At 41.3% G+C, this 20,808-nt stretch overlaps 1 protein-coding gene across 1 annotated transcript; it reads right to left on the bottom strand.

Annotated features, from left to right (window-relative positions):
- Positions 1-7,407: 7,407 nt before the first annotated feature.
- NUF2 (NUF2 component of NDC80 kinetochore complex) lies at positions 7,408-20,490 on the bottom strand. Its single transcript, XM_068689682.1, has 13 exons — positions 20,330-20,490; positions 20,103-20,177; positions 18,402-18,478; positions 17,615-17,676; positions 16,664-16,761; positions 15,982-16,055; positions 14,184-14,280; positions 13,360-13,422; positions 12,535-12,672; positions 11,544-11,684; positions 10,584-10,759; positions 8,747-8,882; positions 7,408-8,283 (listed from the first exon to the last, which is right to left on the bottom strand). The coding sequence occupies exons 1-13, from the start codon at positions 20,450-20,452 to the stop codon at positions 8,134-8,136; spliced, it is 1,410 nt and encodes a 469-aa protein (XP_068545783.1). The 5' UTR covers positions 20,453-20,490; the 3' UTR covers positions 7,408-8,133.
- Positions 20,491-20,808: the final 318 nt, after the last annotated feature.

Raw genomic sequence — 20,808 nt, 5'->3', positions numbered from 1 at the left:
GAATTAGGACAGCCCAGCTGAGAATAATTTTCTAGCCAGTTAATTTAATTGCATAAATCATTCCTTTGTTAGCAATAAAGAGATATAATTAAAATGAGATTGCTTCTCATTTCTATTCTCTGGAAACTAAAGGAATTGATTTTGGGGAAAGCATTCTTCCAAATACCAGATCGGCAAATTACATTTACCTTTTTAGAAAGGCTAAATTATTTTGCGCTAATATCATGGAGGGTTTAATTAATTATAGATCTGCCATATGATCTTAAATAAATAATTTACTTAATGCCCACAGAACAGAAGTTTGTAAGTGCACGTATCCCTCTGATAGATGGTGTGCAGATTTTTACAAACAGGTCAGAAGTTGAACAGGTGGCTGTCAGGAGAAATACGAGGAAATATAATAAATGTTTAAAGAGGGGGGATGGTTTGTTAACAGATACTGGTTTAAAGCACTGCTTCCTATTTGCTTGCATGTACCTGGATCGCTGCTCTTTGAACCCCTCTGAACAGGTTTTCTTCTAAATATCATAATGATAGTTGCTGGGTATCCACTAATCTTTAGGATTCAGTAAGCGTCAGCAGGTTAATAACAGAACAACAACAACAAAAATATCAAAGCCCAACTATTAAAGCAAAATATTGCTTTTGCTGAACGTTAGTAGAGGGGTTGGCCACAGTCAGACGGGCCCTTAACAAGGCTGTAACACAACACACAAATCCTACGTATGGCTGTGTCTCTGTCATACAGTGAGCATGTCATCCTTTGGATGAGCTGCTTTCCCCTTTCAAAACCACAAAGGTCACAGAACTCGGGAGATCACACAAGCTATTGAATTCCCTCTTCTGCACTTATGATCAGCCATGCAACAGGTTTCTAAAGAAAAGAAGTGAAAACAGCTACACGCATGTCACATCTCTCTGGCCACAGCACTTGACAGTGTCCCAAGGCCTGCAGTAAGAACAAAGGCCACAACATGCCAACAGAGCCCTGCCAGCGCTCTGCCTTTCATCAAAAGAAATATGCAGATACCAAATAGAAACATCTCTAGAAATAGGTAAAAATCTCTGAATCTTCATATGCCCTCAACTCATAAGCCCTGATAGAAGGAAGTACAATAACAGTGTCCATCACTGTTTTTTGAACTCTGAAACTTAGTGATCAATTTAGCACCAAGTCTGTAAGCAGGATGCACCAGCCAGTCACTTCAAACCAACATCATGATAATGGAAACCCCAAAGGTTTGTACTGACATCCTGCCTGTATCATGTCCAGCCACCCTGCACCTCCCTCCATGAGAAACTTCCCCAGCCACCTTGGATTTGCATTCCCCACATCTACTGCTCTTCAGACAAAGGAGGGACAGCTAGATACCAATTTAAGTCAGGCCACATGGATGAACTCTCCAAACATACACGAAGTTTCCTATAGATCTCAGACACACACTAAGCTGCATGGCTTCCAGGGACATCTTAACGTGGTAAACCCTACAAGGGGTGGGATATCTCAGCAACGCACCTGCCTGGCAACTCTGCTCTCAGTTTTGGTTTTCCCCTTCCTCTCTGGGATCTGCAGAAAAGAGAACCCTCCCCAAATCAGCCGGCATTCCTACCCAGCCCACATAACACCGCCTCTGCCTCACGAGCTCTTCCTTTTCTACACACTTGGGAACAGGACAGGCTCTGCCTCATCCCAGAGACATCATTCCCCATGCAGACTGTTGCACAGTGACAGCACACCCATCCCCACAGAGCACACCATGAAGGGCTGGGAGTAGGCTGAGAAGGAGAGGGCTTTGCACGTAAGAGTTAAACAGCAGATAGATTAGATCTCATCATTTGAGATTTCCAGGAAAAGTATTGGGTTGCTATGGAAACCTCAACATAACCTGGGTTTTCCCTCCTTTTGTTTGCAGTGACTTCATTTTCTACAAACACCGGCCTCTCCCAATTTCCGCCAGTGGGCCTTGCAGTTTGCAAAAATTATTTTTCTCAGTGTCCAGTTCTCTTTGTGAGTGTATTTTTCAGTATAAACCCTTCTGCAGTATCACTGCCACAACCTCTGAACTCAGCTTGTGCAGTAAGTACTGTATGATTTGCTCCCCACCAGGAAACTCAGCTCTTAGACACCTGGCTCTATTTCTGCTTTGTGAGCAAGGCGGAAAAGGGAGAAAAGCCTAGGGGGAAGAGAACTGAGCCTTCTTGGGCTTCGTTCAAGGAGAAACCACACCTACAATCTCCCTTCTCCTAGAGTAAGCAATGTGCACCCCTAGTGATTTTTTTTTTTTTTTTAAGCTTCTGCAAGGACCTGTCCCACTTTAGGCATTCCAGGGATTTGCTTGCAAACTGCAATGGCTCTGCACGCAAACTTCACATGTAGAAAATGAGACCAAACCTAAACAGCAACCTAAAGTCCCTACAAATGGGCTTTGTACTTGCAGTACAGTCAGGCAACTACATCAAATCAAGGAATATAAGGTCCTGTGGATTGTGTCACGTAGCCCAGGCTTCATCATTAGCTATACACAAACACCTTGAAAATGCCACACGAGAAATCAGCCTCAATACCACAGATTGGCAAAGGATTGTGGACAGACAGTGACATTGGTGTCACTTCAGAAAGGTGACAACTTACCTGTTGCTCTGTCCATTTTGGGCTATCAGCACTTTATGGCAAAGAGCTTCAGGGACCATTACACAATAGAGAGCACAGCAAGAGCCAAACCTGGTTCTGGCTCACTGGCACTACAACGTGATAAACAGTGAAAGAAACCCAGTCCAATCCCCTTCAAATCACACACACCAACTGAAAACTCCATCTGTACCTTGTAAGAGATCAGCACAGTTCTTAAAAACCCATTACTGGGTTCTGCCACTCTGGAGTCACCCTACTGGCACTGAGCAAAGGGCTGCAGAAAGCCAGTGGGAGCACTCACACCTTTGGGTTGAAGAAACAAAAGCACACTGCAGCAATGCTGATACATACCTACCACTTTCTTCAGTCCACTGGCATCCAGAAAGTCTACCAGAAGCAATACTCTGCCAATGTTCACGTAGAAGTGTTAGTGCTAAAATCCCAGAAATGAGGAAGGCTCATTGAAAGCCACAGAAGAGAGATCAGCTAAGTGCAAAACGCTGTGGAGTTTCATCAGCTCATGTAGTTTTCTATTTAAAAGGTCTCATGTAACGTAGCTTTCCCTTTTTAGCTTTGGAGAATGTGGTCGGTCTTTTAACCAGGTTTTCCTAGGTTTAATCCCAAGTATCTACAATGTTTATTTTACGCTATTATCATAGATGGCTTACCCTTAACAATTTGAAGCTTATTCTCACTGCTGTGTAGTAGAACATCATTTCACAGGTACAGGTGACCTCAGAATACCCTTCATGTCCTCCAGATAGAAGACAAGACTAAGATGGACGTAGTGGTTTTCACCATTGCTTGGATGGTCTTTACTAAAAGCTGACCATCAATTTTCTGAAATCTTTTTATAAAGTCTTATAATTAACTTTTAGTTTACCTGGTCCTGGCTAGTCCTAGCCTATAGGAATGTCAAGCTGCAAAGCTGTTATTCTGAGGCTGCAGATTCAGCGGTTTTCCTCTGGCTTCCTCAGCAAAGCTGTGACAGAAACAAAACATGAATTCATCACCACTGTCTGTGCCAAGAGCCCCACCAAGTGGCTAAACACCTACATCTCCTCTTCCAGCCCATCCTACAACCAGAGCAAAAAGAACTGCTGAAAAATAAAAGCTTGCTGACCTAACCCAATCCCACTCACTTTGACCAAAGCCTAACAGAAAGAGAGGTTCCAAAACAGTTTTAAAGATCGTTTTTTTCCAGCAACACATATAGATATTTATCTTTAAGTGACAGACCAGGACAGAGAAGAGGCTTCCTTCCTTCACAAGGACCATAATACATACGAAGAGGAACAGAGGTATCACATACAGCCTCTTAAAATTAAGGCTGTGTTCATATACACTGCCAAGCCATAATCCAAGCTGCTGACTCACTTCCCATATCACTATGTGTTCTATGCACAGACACCAAACGTGGTTCCAATTCTTTAAGAAACTAGAGCAAAGGCCTGTCTGTCCTTCCTCTAAAACTGCATATCCTAGTGGGCAGGAGACACCTTTTTTATGGTGTGTGATCTGTACAAAGGAAGGATACTCACAAATAACAGGAAGGTCAAGCTGTGCTGTCCACATATATTCTGGCTGTTCATATATCTGAGCTGTTAAGAAATATTTTCATCTGTGTTAGTGTACAGCACTCTCCCACCAGTACAGCAGCTGGTAATGATAAAATATTATTTTGTTGATAAGCTCCATGCCTTCTCATCAACCCACCTCCCACCATATACTTTTTTTTAAATCCCAAACTAAAATTCTTCATCTGTAAAGGAGGCAGATATGGGACAGACTGTGAGCATGGAGACAATCTTAAACTTTCCACTCCTAGAAAGTGACCTTCTGAGCAATAACCTACATTCACACTTATGTTCCGAGTGATCTAAGCTACTGCCTGATCTCTGCAGGTTCCCTAGAGAGCAGGTCTGGCAAGACCCAGACCATGCTAAATCAGAGCACAAAACAAGTGCACAGCAAGACGATGTCTTGAGATGTCTAAAGCCGAAGACATAACAGCAGTTTTCCCTTTTTTTTTTTTTTTAACCAAGGATAAAGCTTGTAGGGAGCAACAGACTTAGGGCCAAAGGAGAACAAAGCATCTTCCCTCTCTCCTGCAAGAGGAGAAAGAAGAACTAGGGAGAAACATACAGGAGCAGTAAAATAAAGTTAGCAGCAAAGTAGAAGTTAAAGACTCTGCTGAGCTACAACTCCTCCTGCCCAGGTGGGCAGCCAAAATTACTTGATGCCATACACAGTAGAAGGGGCAACACCGCACATACATTACTAAACAGACACTGATAGGGAGGGAGCACTCATATGAGTAAGCTTTGCTTACAGGGTTAGAAGTCAAGAAAACTTTTCATGTTGTTCTTTAAACTCAGTATCTACCTGCAAATACACTTGTGTGTGCAGTCAGTATTTTTGTAATGCTAAAGATTTCACCCTGAAGAGATCCATGTATCAGGCATAAGATGCCAAACCACTTCTGCCCATCTAAAGGAAGAGTACAGAGAGCAGTGACTGTCTTTTCAAAACCGTGTTAACAGACTGCTCTTTTCAAGATTTGGTTTCTTATTGCTTATAGGACATTATCAGTAATTAAACACGTTTGAAACAAGCAAGTCCAAAAAGCCCGTCAGCCCGAGCTGTACAATTCAAGATTGCTGCAAGCTTTATGTTGTACATGAAGCACTGCAGTATAGGCAAAAATCAAGCTACTAATTTGAACAATGTTATGCCAAGCTGTATAGTAGCTGCTGACACTCAATTATTTTCACAAGTAGACCACAGGGAAGGCTGCAAAGCTCTCATTCCACTAAGCCTCGCCTGCCTATTCTCCTCTATCAGCTCTATGATTCATTTCCATCTCTAATTTGCTAATTTCACTCTAGTGTCTCAACAAGGAATTTTGCTGTTTTCTTTGAATTAGGGCTTAGCAGAGGATTATAGGCTTTTAGACAGAAGTAATACTAAAAGAAACAAACAAGCAAAAAAGAAAATTTGGAATGCCACTGCCCTCTTGAGGGAAATTGAGCTATGGTGCCTTAGCAAAGCCATTCTCCCTGTGCTGCTATTCAGGTCACACAAAACTCCCCCCACAGCCTTGCCATATGGTTGAAGATGAATACAAGTTCTTGAAAGGCAGCAGGTAGCTCCACAACTAGGCATCACGTATCTCTTGATAAAATACAGCTTCTGTTACGTTTTGCTTATAGGTATTTTGGGAACAAGTAGACAAGTTTCTCTGAAGGCTCAAGAGCCTACTGGAAATACATAAACGCCTCCCTGGATATCCTAAGTTTTGTTTCTCCCCAAACTACAGCCTTTTATTTTACCCAACAGCTGGTGTCAGAAAACTCCTGAAAGCAGAACCAGAAGTTAGCATTTACTTTGTCCTAGATCCCTAACGACTGGGTTATACAGGCATAATCTCTCACCTAAGAATCCTTATCTTTATACACAGCTTCCTCCCAGCTACTCCTGTCAAAATACACTGGTAGCTGAAACAGTCCTCGCAGCATCTAATTGAAGCTTCTGTGAATCTCTTTCATCAGAGCTGCTGTAACATCTAAGCTGTTAAAGCAGCTGAACACCTCCAACCAGTCGATATGAGAAAGCAAACACTGCTGCTATGTTTACAGAATTCAAGTCAAGTGAGTGTTCTTGAATTCGTATAACATCACCCAAAGTAAAACAACACAACCCACGCCCCAAAATTCTCAGAGCAGTTGAGAGAAGGAACGCTTAGCTTCCTGTGCTGCTGCTGGCTGCCACGTGGGCTAGACAGGCATGAGAAGCAGGGATACTGCAAAAAAAAAAAAAAAAAAAGACTACACAAGGAAAATTCTATCCTTGCTGTCTTTGGAGATTCCAAAGTACTCTAAGTCTGGAAATACCTAAACACCAGTCACGCTGCGTTACACAGGCAAATTCATTAGTGAGTGCTGCCAACGAAAAGCTGCATTTTCCCATAGAATGGAGCTGTGTCAGACTAGAATCTATGCTATGGCTTAGAAAGTGGAGCAAAAAAAATAGAAGGCTTCTCCACCCCTGTACATGGAGAACAATGCTTCAACACGCAACATGGAAATACAGTTTCAATACAAAAAGCTCACTTTCAAAGCACAATACCCAAAACATCACTAATTATTCCACATGTGGCCTAGTACATTAAATCCACAAAGTTTTTCTGTGCCTTGCATGTACTGAACACCTTTATCTCTTGGAAAGATCAACTGCATGAGCAGTTACACTTACCTGGTCTCTACACCAGAGAAATACTGCACAGCACTGTTGGGATGAAGAACACATGCACTCTCTTAAAAACATTAAATTGCATTACTTATAATAGTGACCTACCACACTCAAGACTGTATGTGGTGGAAATAGGAAAGCTGTACCAGAAACTTTGTACTAGGTTAAAATTTGCAGATTAACATGGACTTCCACTGAAGTTTAAGTGCTATGATGTAAAAAGAAAACTCAAAGAAAAACCTTAGAACAGTCTAATGCCTCAGTAAGAGCTTTAGAAGACCACCCACTGTTCCTAACTGACTTGCTAGCACCTCCAAGAGAACCTGAAGAATTACACAAATCAGAAAGATGTTGTCTATACAGACTTGAATCCTCCCCCCTTCGTTATGAAAGCTTTTAGTACATATTCCTACAAGCGTACAAACCAAATTTTATTTCCCACTTGGAATGTTACGCTAAGTCAGTTGGGAAAGTAGGGAGGGAAAAAGCACAACAGAAATAGGGTTAAATATCCTTGTATCAGCTGTTTAAAAAAAAACATTTTATTTCTTAAAGTAACCAAAAACATTTTCAAAACACTATGGCAAGCTGAGTGCCATCACAAGTGGCATTACAAGTATTTATCTGTATAACTTATTTTTTATTTTAAAAGTACTAAACACCCAAACACAGACTTTAAGACAGATGAGGGTCCAATACTATGCAGAGTAGAAACAAGTTTCAGCATCTAGAGGTACTCACCTGTTAACTAAAACACCTTTGAACATTTACAGTCACCAACATCATGACTAGAATAATTTGACATTTACATGGATGCTACTGCTCCATCAGGATTTAATTTTAATTCAGTAGTGTCAGTGGAATACCAGCTATTACTGCCTTATCTTGAACAGTATGTCCATTCAGACCAGCCCAAAAAGCCAGGTCATCCAAGATTAAAGTTTGTATAACAGTTCCTACAGAAAGCAGAATCCTGTCTAAATGGCAAAAAAAAAGTCAAGACTTGAATATTACTGCTCAAATTAGGTACCGACCAAAACAATACAAACAGGTGAAACCGAGCATTTTCTTACCCACATTAAGAAGCTCACAGCATCAGGATCTGTCTAGAAAGCTAAATATGTCCTGACATGGCTTTAGAGAAAGTTGGGTTTTGCCTGGAATAATTACCCACTGCACATAAAGCACAAGCTGCTGAGTTCAGATATGAAGACAAATATAATGCAAGTGGAATACAAGTAAAGGCAGGTTCAAGAACTACTTCTAGGACTCTGAATGCTAAGCAGCCCTTTCTTCAGTTCAGCAATTTTATCTTCTCTTGAGGCTGCGTAATTCTTTGCTGTCTTTATGAGAGAGTCATGACGCTTCTCTAGTCCAGCCTTCAGGTTTAGGTATATTTCCTAGGAAGAAGAAAAAGTAATTCAAACTTAAATCCTTACAAAGCATAAATCTTAAGTGAAGGTGGCCTGGTGGTCACAAGTGATTTTAAAGTGTTGTCCTTGGCATAGGAAATATTCACAGAATACAGGAAAGTTACAAGACAATCTAAGAATAGCAACAGCTGCAAGCAAAATCCCAGTATTACAACATGTTGTTTAACACACACAATTCTAAGGCTGTCAAACACCAGCTCTAGCACAGTATTCACACTGGTACTGCCCCATTCTGTATTAATCTGTATCACCAAGACCTCTGCCTCAGTGACTGCTAACCCTGTCCTCCCAACGCAGATGGTACTTCAGCAATGAGCAGATAAAAGGAGATGCTAAAAGCAGACTGCCATCTTCTACTTATAACTTGCCAGGATTTCTGCTTTTTTTCCATTAAAAAAAAAAATACAGCCAGGGAAACCATACAACTCACTTTGGCTTTCATTTCTTCTTTTTCAGCATTCTCATTCAGCTGCTGAATTTTGAACCTTGTCTGCTGAATTTCATTGTGAATTGCTGTCACTTTATCATACACAGCACCTCTTTTTTCCTGAACTCTGTTGCAATACCTAGAAGTGGGAGAAGAGTTAGTATGGAGCTATTCAACCAATTTGTCTGATCCTTAACCTGGAACAGCATAGGTACAGGAAGTAAAATTCAGAATGGAGTTACAATACACTGAATATCTTCAGTTGCTGCCAATCAAGACAACTCAAAGGACTCCAATGGAACTGACCCAGCTCAAGCCAGCAGGCAGGTGGACACTGCATCTTCCAACCTCTGAACCACGTAGAACGGATGTGAGCAGAGAGCCCTGACTAAAGGCCAGCTCTGGCCTGGGACCCACTGGTCTATGGCAAAAGGGATAGGGTTGACTTTGAATTATGCTGAAACACTAAGTACATGTTCTCCTCATCCTCAGACTCCCTCCCACCAAGTTAGAGCTCTATCCCATAGATTCACGCATGCAATTTCCAAATTCACCCTAGCTTGCAGGTAAATTGAGATAGCTTCAATTGTGAGCTACCATGTAATCAGCAGAGTTACTGTGGGAACAGGAGATGGGCTCTGATTTCATGTGTAAAACACTTACCAATTTATATTTAACATTCGCACAATAATTACAGTTGGAATTTTAGCTGCTGCTTTCTCTAAAGAATGGTTGAAATCACTCAAACTTAGTGAAAGCCTACTTATAGCTTCCTTATCTCACGGGAACAATCAGGACACATTCTCTTATTCACCAGTGAAAACTTGTTTTCAAACCAAGGTTACTCCCTTTCCCCTTTCTTTTCAAAACATCTAATTTCAATTCTCAAGGGAAATATCTAACACATTAAAAACAAATTGGCAGCAACTTTTAGTATAGAAGAGCATTAGATGGTATTATTTTCATTCCTTATTTAAATTAAAAGCTACTTTTCCTTCCAATATCCTTTAGCTGATACAATACCCTACATGAAGAGCAAAAGAGGCCTGGGAATCTTGCTGCACACCACACAAGCCTTTCCGCATGATTAAGTCTTAGTTGCCTCTCTCAGCTATGCGGAAAAAGCTTTCTTCAACCATAGTTAAGCTACCCCAGCCAATAATTTTCCATGTTTCATTTCCTAGCCATGTACAAAAAAAGAGTTATACAATGAGCTTTCTCTACCACAGTTCAGCACTTCAAATCTCGCAGTGAAGCCATGACCTTACAACGCTGCAGTTTGCTACTGCAGAAGCGACCGCTGCGCTGTAAACACTGCTGTGCAACTTGCCTTTAGCATACAGTAGAAGAGAAGATGGGCTAAGAGGCTTTGATCAAATGACACTTTTCCTTTTGTTTTAGAAGCATCATGTCAGGATAATACTCCTCTGAGATACGAGCCCCATTTCCCCATGGGTCTTGAACATCTTTGATAATGAGCAAAAGTGGCAAGGGAAATTATGAAAAATTCATGAAAGGCAAATGGGGCTCTGTTGAAGTCTGATATGTTGGAAAATTATCCCAATGTGACATTCTCTTTAAGAAGATAAAAGAATCCAGAATAAGCATTATAAATTAAATTAGTGATCCAATAAAAGAATTGCTGTCAAGTCACATTGCAATTATTGATTTGAGACACCAAGTCCCTGCCTGCAGCACTACTGGTCTTCATACAAAGCTATCCCACATCACTCATTTTCCTCTTACTGCTAAGCTACACACTTGTACCAGACATGAACTTTGGTAGCACATAAAGACATAAAGTAGCACCAGGCAGAAAAAAAAATCAACTCATCCATACTCTAACACAGACTGCTTATACTGCTCAACATCTTCACGCTTCTTTTCTATCCTTATTTCAGCTGTAGACAGCCTCTCATGTTTTGCAGTGACCAGCCTCTTTAAGGACACTTCATCCGTCTTCCCCTTTTTCAGCTCTATCTGAGCACTCTCAAGCTGGTCCTCCAGATTTCTGACCTACAGCATGTAAAAAGTAAAGAAACAAATTAAATAGGGAAAATAAAACCATATATCCTGTTAGAAGTTGACTAAGATTAGAACCGTCTTCTTGCTTTTTAAGAGATTGATTACTAACCAGTTCTCCCTCTAATATTCCAGGTTCTGATTAGAAATACATGTGAATGGACAAGATCCTATTACTTGTGTCAATTCTAGAAGCTACTAGGAGGTCTGCTGTAACTCTTAGGCAACAGTAATTTGAACATGTTATATGAATACCCCCAAAAGATTACATTTTTTCCCCCAAATGCTCTTAACAATTGCATTCTCACAGTTGAGTAGCACCTAGCAAGGTGCTTTATTAAGATAACCATTTCACCAGTCAAATTATAGCTTAGTAACATCAGTAAAATTAAAGCACTTCAGATGTGAAATAGTCCTGAAGTGGTAATTTCTTGCTCTAGTTTCTGTCCTATAGGCAGAAGAAACTGGGTCTCGCTTTTCTTCCTCCTCCATCATTTCCTACCAACAACCCCAAGACAGTTCTAACTATTTTAGGTCAGGTTTCTATGGCAACAAAGGCTTGATTATTAAAAATGGTCAATAGTACATTAGTTAGCGACATACAGCAAAGCAGCAGCTGTTTTACTAACATTTTTCGTGAGATTTTGAAGTTACCTGAATTCTTTCTTTTTGGGGCAGACAAGATACACTTTCAAAAAGCAGATGTTTACTGTTGATTGCCTGACTTGGATTGATATTAAACTTACCCACATTATATCTGGTTAGGGGGAATACAAACCTCTGATAACACACTGGCCAGTATCTCCACATTTTTTTCTTGTCTTTCCATCTTCTTTTGATATAACTGCACCTCCGACTGGCATGCTGGCAGAGCTTCAACTAGGTCTCGGTAACCCTCATATTTCTCAATAACCTCTTCCTTTAAAAGAAGTAATAATAGAACAACTTAAGAACTCAGCAGTTATTTCATGCAGCACTAATTTATACTGACTTATGCCCATTCCCTCATTGTTTAACATACTAAATATTAATTCCAGTGTATTTGTTGAAATTAGATCTTTGTAAACAAAAACACAGGAAAAGTGACATAAGTGTTTTGCACTGAATCAGCTATGAGGACAGAAGAACTGCAAGTGAAGAAGTTCAATACTAGTAAAAACAGGAGTTATATGAAACAAAAACAGGTATCTGGAATTACAGCAATAAGAGTGCCACGTTTTGGAACAAAAGTTCTGAGGGAGAGAAAGTTAGGTAAGCTTCAGATTCATGAGTGCTCATGAACAAACTTTTTTCAATAGACACTGCCATTAAAAAAAAAAAACACAAAAACACTAGGAAGAGAGCTCACCATAATAGCAGAAACAGACAGCAATTCCAGAAACCATGAATGAGAAAAGAAATAGCATAAAGCACCTGTTTTAAACCTAAGAACATTTGTGATCCGCCAAAAATACTGGCATCTCTCCAGAGCAAGCAGTTAGGAAAGAATAAATTCAAGAGCTATATACCTAGTTTCACAAGTAAACAATTACTCTTAAGACTAAGCACCAGTGACTGCAACTTCGTTTCTCAAAAAAGGAAAAAAAACACCAGAAGTCTGCAGTTTTCTGTGAAGTTTTGATTTCATTTGAGACTAACCACCACTATGTTGATTTTTAGCTAGAAGTATAACTTATTCAAGAACCAGTTGAAGACTATGTAAGTTCAGTAAAACATGCATCTTTCTAATCGAATACCTCCTCACATGGAAGAGGGAAGAAAAACCTCACCTTGGATTTCTTGAGTCTGTTGACAGTCTCTTTCATCAGTTCCATATAGTTCTTCATTTCCTCTGGACTCTCCACAATTTTTGATTTTAGCTGCTCTTGTTCTTCTTTCAAAGTAGCCATTGTCACTTTAAGCTCATTCTAGTTTTCACGACAAAGATGTACTTTTGTTCACTTACATTGTTAATAGTAAAGCAGAATTGTCAGGATCTTAAGGCTAGACACATTCTTCTCTCTGTAAGCCATTCCTCATTAGGAAGTTTATTCAGAGTTGTTTTTTGTTGTTTTTTTTTTAAATAAACATCATAACATTCTCACTCAAAACAATTAACAGTCCACTTTGCTCCCTGAACATGTCTACAGGGGTACAGCACTAAGTTGTAAGAACAGTATTTAACTAGCATTCCACAAAAGTCCTTCCAGGTAACACTCATGGCTAGCAGATTGCTCCTACACAGACCCTCCCATACAACCCCTCAAAAACCTCCTAAATTCTCTCCAGCCAGCTCAGTGGCTGCCTTGTTAGCCATTTATGAATGTAAGCTCGCTGTAGCTTCTCAAACATTCAGAACTGTTGCCCATGATGAGCTTCCTGAACACACAGCTTTACACTGCAAGGATAGACATTTAAAAAAGTAACAACACAAGCTACTGCAGCAATGCTTCTGGAAAAAAACCTGCTGAAGCAGTTTTTGAAAGAAAAAAACTGCTAGTAATCACCACCACACTAATATTACCTAGCTCCAAGAATAATCTGATCTCAGAAAGAAAAAAAATCTATTAGGTGAACACAGATTTACGCTACAGCCTACACAGAGGTGTACTTACCAGTTTTCGTGTCCTCTCTGTAATATCTGACTTCTTCTGTGAAATCACTTCTTGCAAAGCTGCCTGAGAAAAAGAGTAACAAATTTAAACATCTCTACAACTACTAGCTCCTTTGCCCTTCTATCACTGATCTGTCTACAAGAGATCCACTGATAATTTCTTTGGAGCACCATGACTAGAATACAAAATTGCAGTCTAAAAGGCTTCATTTTTGAGAAGAGTTAACACCAGGCTCCGGTAACACAGAATTCAAGCACATAGTTAATATTAATAACGGTGACATGGCTTAAAGTAACAAAAAATACTAACCACAGATTTTTCACTCTAATGCAGCTGAAAGGGTTACCTATGAGATCTCAGGTGAAAGGTGCTGCTGCTGGAAAGTTAGCCCACCCCATGATCAACCCTACTCTTTTTGCTAGTCATTCCACTGGGGTGACCCTATTTCCTACTATCATCCTATTTCCTACCACAGCTCACCTCCAGTTCCTTCTTTGAATTCAGAAGGAAAAACAGTTTAAGAGAGAAACACACGCATCACATTTTTAAGATTACTACAGGGACCTCTCAAGTCAACACAATACCATGTTTCAAAAAGGAAGAGCTGAATACACTTCTGATATCATGCATGTTTCACACTCCTCACAGGTAATGCTAGGGATTAGACAGGACACAGTGTTGCAATGACCTTTTCTGATTTAAACTAAAGTCCTTTTTATTCTTTATAGAAGCAGGGAACACACCCAAAGAATGAATAGAACTAAGGAACACCCATGATCAGAAGCAATGGCAGCAGTTCAGAGGATTACATAAAGATATCATACTGTTTTCCGACGATAGTCATGGCTTAGCAGTTGCTCCAGTTCTTGAATGTCATCTGACAGCTGCTTGAACTCTGCTTGCTGTTCAACTGGAACAGTACTAAACAAAAAATAAAGGTGTTTGATAGTTTCAGCATCATTATAGTCAGGTCAGCAGTGTACAGCAGATAAAACACTCTTTCAAAGAGCTTACAGCCAGCAACATCATGGATCAGGTTTAGGCAGCCTGAAATTAATACAACTTATTTTCCCCTGCTTACAAAGCTTTGGTTGTGAAGCGTACTCTGAAGAGCTATTTCAGAAATAAGTGATACAGGCTTAATATAGGACTGTAAATTTTAAGATAACATTAAATAAAGACAAGTACAAAAGCATAACACTTCTACCAATTTATTTGGATTTACGGTGTTTGCATATTAGGTGCCACAGAAACAGCTTGTATTGGAATAAAACTACTGCTAGCCAGAAAACCTCCTGCCTTGCGCAAACTGGGAGCAGTTATCAGGGCAGAGCTTTCAAAACAGAAAGCTATCTTGGAAACTAGTCATCTTTTCATCCTATTACCTACAAGCAAAACAAAACTTAATGGTGCAAAGACACAGTCAGTATGACTAAATGGCCTGAAACAGAGAATGGGGCACCCACGTCAAATAACTGAGGAAGGCAACTTTACCCTTCCATTAAGTTAAAGATGAACTTCCTACAGCTATATAAGCAATAACAACAGATCACTAAAAAACAACTATAACAGCAAGGAAGTTTCATCCTAGTCCCCCAATTTACAAAATATCCTCTCAAAGCAATTACATACTTCTCAAGTCACGTTTTTAACTTCCTGCCTGCAACTCTTCTAGCCTAATACCAGTAGAACTACTTCTTTAAGGGTGAGCGCAACACAACAGAAACATCTCTGCACTTATGAGCTTATTTCCCAAGGAGGCTAACCAGCAGAGGATTAGTTTGGAAGAGATAGAATCCCGTGGGAGGGACCCCACGTGGAGCAGGGGCAGAGTGGCTCTAAAGGAGCAGGAGAGAATGTTATGGGCTGACCACAGTCTCCATTCCACTGAGCTGCACAGTAGGAGGAGGCAGAAGAAGGTGGATGGGAGGAAGATGTTTTTAGTTTGCTTTTAGTTTCTCACTGTTCTAGTCTGCTAGTGATAGACAGTAAGTTATATATTAGTCTCCCTACATTTAGCCTGTTTTGCCCATGAGACAGTAATTGGCAAGCTGTCACTCTGTCCTTATCTCAACCCTTGAGCCCTTTTCCATTATACTTTCTCCCCCTCTTCCTTTGAGGAGGGGTGGGTAAGAGAGCAGCTATAACAGAGTTCAGCTGCCCAGCAGGGTGAAACCACCACAGGCACGTGGATGCACCTGGTGACAGCACTTGCTGGAGGAGATGGTTGTCAATTGAAAGAAAAACGATGACAGCGAGCTATGAATTTCACTCCCATTATCAAAGGTTAATTAGTATCTCAGCTCACAGCATCTTAGATCTGTGGCACTTAGATCCCACTATCTGTAGCAATCTAGTCTCATACACTCACCAAAAAACAGGTTACTGAATGCAATCATGTCTCTCACAGTCTAAAAAGAGTTTTCCAACAGATGGAAAGGGATTCTGGGCACTAGTTGAACTGCACAATGCTGCGATCAAGTTCAAAGAAGTCAGTTACCAGCCAATTCCATCAGATCACTGAACTCAAATATCCAGCTCCTGTTCAGGCATCCCATTGTGCACACACACTGAGCAAGCCAAGAAATACTGAATCTCACAACACTTGCTCCTCACACTTACTTCAGTTTCTCCAGCTTCACAGCTGCCTCCTGATTTGCAGTCTCCAGTTGCTGGTGTTTCTCCATAGCTAATTTCTGCAAGTTAAGCATTCATGAAGACTTATTTTAGAGGAGTATAGTTTTTCCTCGAGTTCTGTTAGAACTCTGCTCATCATTATTTCACATAACATTCACAATCCCTGAACTACTGAGATATTCAGAAAAGAAACTGCCTGCAGCCCTAGCTTCAGCTCAACAAGAGCTACATCTATATTTTCTCAAAGTGATTTGTCAAACCTTCATTTACAAGGCTGAACTGAACAATCAAATAAGTTACTGGAAAAACCTCAGATGATAGCTTAAGTGGTAACTCAGCCATGGTACCATACAGAAACTTTTACAATGTTATCAACTAGTCCATCAACTCACTATTCTAAACTGAAATGTTTCGTTAAGAGCACAGCAATATTTTTTTCTTAAGCCATTTACAGTAGTTGTGTACACTTATAATGTCTAATGTAGCTGCACAAGAAGATTTATTTAATATTAAATGGGTACATTCCTATATTACTCAGCTATATTTAAGATTCTTGTGTTATTTTACACACTCTTAAAAAAAAATCCCCTACCTCTATGCTCCCAATTGTAGGTTAGCATTAAATATACTTAAGCAAGCACCTGGAGCAACATGCACCCAATCTTACATAGTTCATCTGCAGCTCCAAGTAGGTCTCACGTCGGGATTCTCTGAAATGCACAAAGTTGAGAATGCCACTCAAGAAGCGAGCTGTCCTCTTTGCCTCTGAAATGGAAATGACAAGACATCACTATTTTGGTCTCCACCTCCATTGCAATTGCCTAGAAGTTGGGCAAAACACAGTTCAGAGAAGAGAGAAATTACCAAAACATGCAAGTTCGCTATTTCCCTGCTTACCTTGCAAAGGTTTCATGGACCACACAAAAAGCAGCACCAACCTACGAACTTACAAGGTCTCAGCAATTCTATGTTACTTAACAAATAAAAATGGCACCTAGTAGAAAGACAAGTAATACACAGTTCCACAATGAAGTGAGCATCAATATTTGACTACAGCCCTGAAGATTGAACCTCACTGTAACTCTGGCTAACTGAAGCTAGCTGTTAGAACTGCAGGGACATTTTGGCTCTATTCCCAGTGAACTGCGTGAAAGATGATTACAAAGTTCTTAAATGTCTTAGACAAGCCAGACACAGAAGTGATAGAGAAGGCAATTCTAAAGAACTCTAAGTTTCTTTGCATCAGAATCACCAAAGTTAGGTATTGGAAAGAATGAAGCAAAAATTTAATTAGTTATAGGCACTGGCATAAGATATTCTTCCTAGCAACTCTGGAATGCCATGTGAGTTTCATTACCACCTATTCCTACATTATTAAAAGCTTGTCACTTTGCTCTCCAGATCAAAAGACAAGACCAGTACACAAGATTCTCCTCAGTTATTTAACTGGACTAGCCTACATAGGGACTAAGGTGGAAAACCACTCACTAGAATCATCGTCTAAAGACCACCTTCAGGAGCAGAGGAGCAGACACCCACTTACGCCAAATGAGAAAAAGCACCTCAATATCAAGATATCCACCCTAGGACACACAAGGCTGACAATGCACTCGCTTACTTGGATTTATAACATCAGCAATCTGAAAGTCATTAACCCGGCACACTGGAAGGAAGCGCTCCCTGTAAGGAAACAGAATACAGCCTTATTTTCAGTCAGCAGCACTCGCTTTTTGTGCTATATACATTTACTGAAGACAGTTATTGTCCTCTCACTCCAGAGCACATGTACAGACACATGACACAATATGTCTCAGGAGAACAAATACTAGGACTAGACTTCAGTGTTAAAAATTGGTATTCTTACAGTATCTCATAAGGAATTCTATAGACAAAATACTTGCCTGTAGATCAACTTTCTACCTTAATTAAGGAACTCCTTCACTTAATGAAGTGAGTCAGATTTGAAGCTTAATCTCTGTTTTAAGGGGAAAACTAGCACACATTTCAACAAAGAAATTGAAACAGAATTTGGACAGCAAATTCATGCAACAGGTACTCAAGATCCCTCTGCCAGGTGTAACAATGAACCTCTAGCCAGTAAAAGAACAGAATAATACCACACCTTGTTTGGGGGGCATGGCTAGGGTTTTTATTCTTTGTTTTTAAATAAGACTAAAATAAGCCTCTTCACAGGAGGCTAGATATAGTTAAGCTAATACATTATTTTCAACAAGATCACTGCCTGCTGAGAATTAGCCTGCATTACAGCATTGCTGTCTCTCGTTTATCTGCAGACTTCACTTCACTCAGACCCAACAAGTGGCAGAGCCACTACCCACAATAGTTTCTAGTAAATGGAACCTTTATAAGGAGGAACAAATGAACAGATGCTATCTTGTACTTACATGTGAATATACAAATTACAAACAGGTAGAAAGCCTTCAAATATCTGCGGATACATTATTTCAACGTTGACAGGCATCTGAAGAATAAAGAGTCAACACGTCAGTAGAGAATACTTACAAGAAACCACAGAAGATGACTTCCACAACATAAAATCATTCAAATAGGTTAAGCAGACAGACAGATACTTGTTTCCCCATCCTTGGGGAACACAAGTTAGAATCAGAAGGATATTATCTAGTTAGCAGATTATTTTCAGTGTCAATTTTGGCTGGTCAAATATGAAAAAGACAACAATACCTAAAGCAACACCACCACAAATGCTGGAATTCAATTTAAATCCACCATTTTGATTTGTTTAAAATAGAATCAGAACAGTCTCTGCATTACACACCTAACAAACAGCAGAACTGTCTCTCTTTAAAGATCTGAAAATTAAACATTAAACTCTTTTAAAATTAAGACTTTAGAAGAAGACAGCAGTGCACTGTTGCCTTTTCTGATGATTTAAGTCACATTAATACAATATCGCAGCTGATGTTATTGTCTGAAGGACTAAGTTGTCTTGGGCCCATATTATTTTCCCTTTCAGCTTATCCAAAACCAACACAAGACAATACCATTTACTCTTGCTGTCAGGAATCCATTCCTGTCTGGTAGAAACGAGGTAAGTTAGATGTTAATCAACAAGGTATCAGTTAGCCCAGCCCACTTACTGCACTTCTCCTTGCCTTCTTCTCAATTTCAGAGGCAGAAATGATTAAACACAAAAGGCACATTTTACTTTCCTTCTAGACAGGTCTTTGTAAGAGACCCTCCTTCAGCAATGGCCAAAGCCAGATGCCCAAGAAGACAGAACATCATTTCAAGGCCAGAGATAACGCCTTGAGATTTAACAGCCCTTCACAGGGCTTGCACAGCCCCTCCTAGGCCTTCCAGATATTTCTGGCACCTGCAGCATATCAGAAAAGAATCCACAGCTCAACCACAGAGAATTTTCTTATAGCCTACATTGGTGAGCTCTTCATGTCCTCTAGTTCCTTTGGGAAGAAGGCCTTCTCCTCTCCATAAAAACAAAAATAAAAATGCCTAGAGGGAGGACACCCACAAAACCACTATATATTTCTACAAGCAACTTGGGCTGAAACTAGCTTCCAGACCAGGCTGGCTGTTCAAATCAGCAGGGCCTCATCAGCACCTCACAGACCACAGAATACCCACAGCTGCGACTGGTGAGGATCACTCAGCCCAACTCCTGGCTCCACACAGAACCACTCCAAAATTAAACCATATTTTGAGCATGGCCTGAAGGTTTCCTGAACTCCAGCAGACCAGGTGTGGTGACTACTCCTCTGGGGAGCATTCCCGGCCACTGCCTCAGTGAAGAGCCTTTTCCTGGGCAGGTGCTTCCAGGCTGGAAGCGATGCTGATGGCTAATGCAGTGACACACGTTCATTCCTGTCCCAGCAAACACTGTAAGCTGCCTCACTGAACATATTAAATACAAATCCTCACACACACAAGATGCCCTATAGTTTTCTGCAAGACAGGAGGGATTTCTAAGCTCCTGCTCATTTGATTAGACAGAAACACAGAATGTTACTTGCCAGATAAGATAAAAGGGAGATAATTGAACACATAGTGTGGAAAGTGCAGGGTTTTTCTCTGTTTATGTTCTGTTAAACCCGTAACTAGCTACATACCATGTAGAAGTGCTCCAGGCGGATCCCATACACCTTCTGCAGGATCCTCATGAAGATCATGTGCAGGACCTCGGGCTGCGAGGGGAGAGGAGGCGGGTCAGCACCCCCCCCCGCTAATTCCTGAGGTAATTAACCCCCGAAACCGACCCCAGACCCCCCCCACCGGCGGCGGCTTGAGCCCTGACGCCCCGTTAGGCGAACGCAGACCCCGGCCATTAACCCAGCACCTTGGGGTTGGCGAAGAGGTCGGCCTTGGTGAGGCCGCGGGCCTCGGCGCCGGCCAGGAGGTGGCCGCGCAGGTAGGTGACGATGTCGTCGGGGCTGTAGCGGGGGAAGGTGAGCGCCTCCATCTTGCCGCCTCACCGCTTCAAAATGCCCCCCGCCGCCTCCCATTGGCCGGCGGAGTGATTGACGGCTGGAGTCGACCTATCAGCGGCCGGGATGGGCGGTGAAGGAGGCGGGAGTGAAGGGAGCCCCGCCCCTAACGGCCAACCGCCCGGCGTGAGGCGCTGAGGGGCCGGGGGGAGGCGGGAGGGAGGCGGCGGCCGGGGGAGGAGCGGGGCTGAGGCGCCCCCTGCGGGCGGGCAGCGGCCCCGGGAGCTGCGAGGAGGCTCGGAAGGTGCGAGGAGGAGGCGAAGGTGCGAGGAGACGAGGAAGGTGCGAGGAGGGCGGCGGGCGGGGGTCCCCTTCCCTTGGGGACGCGGCT

Source organism: Anas acuta, chromosome 8 (assembly GCF_963932015.1).
Source record: "Anas acuta chromosome 8, bAnaAcu1.1, whole genome shotgun sequence".
In the NCBI taxonomy this organism is placed as follows: Eukaryota; Metazoa; Chordata; class Aves; order Anseriformes; family Anatidae; genus Anas; species Anas acuta.
The sequence above is the reverse complement of the archived record's forward strand: the minus strand, read 5'-3'. Positions and strand labels throughout refer to the sequence as shown.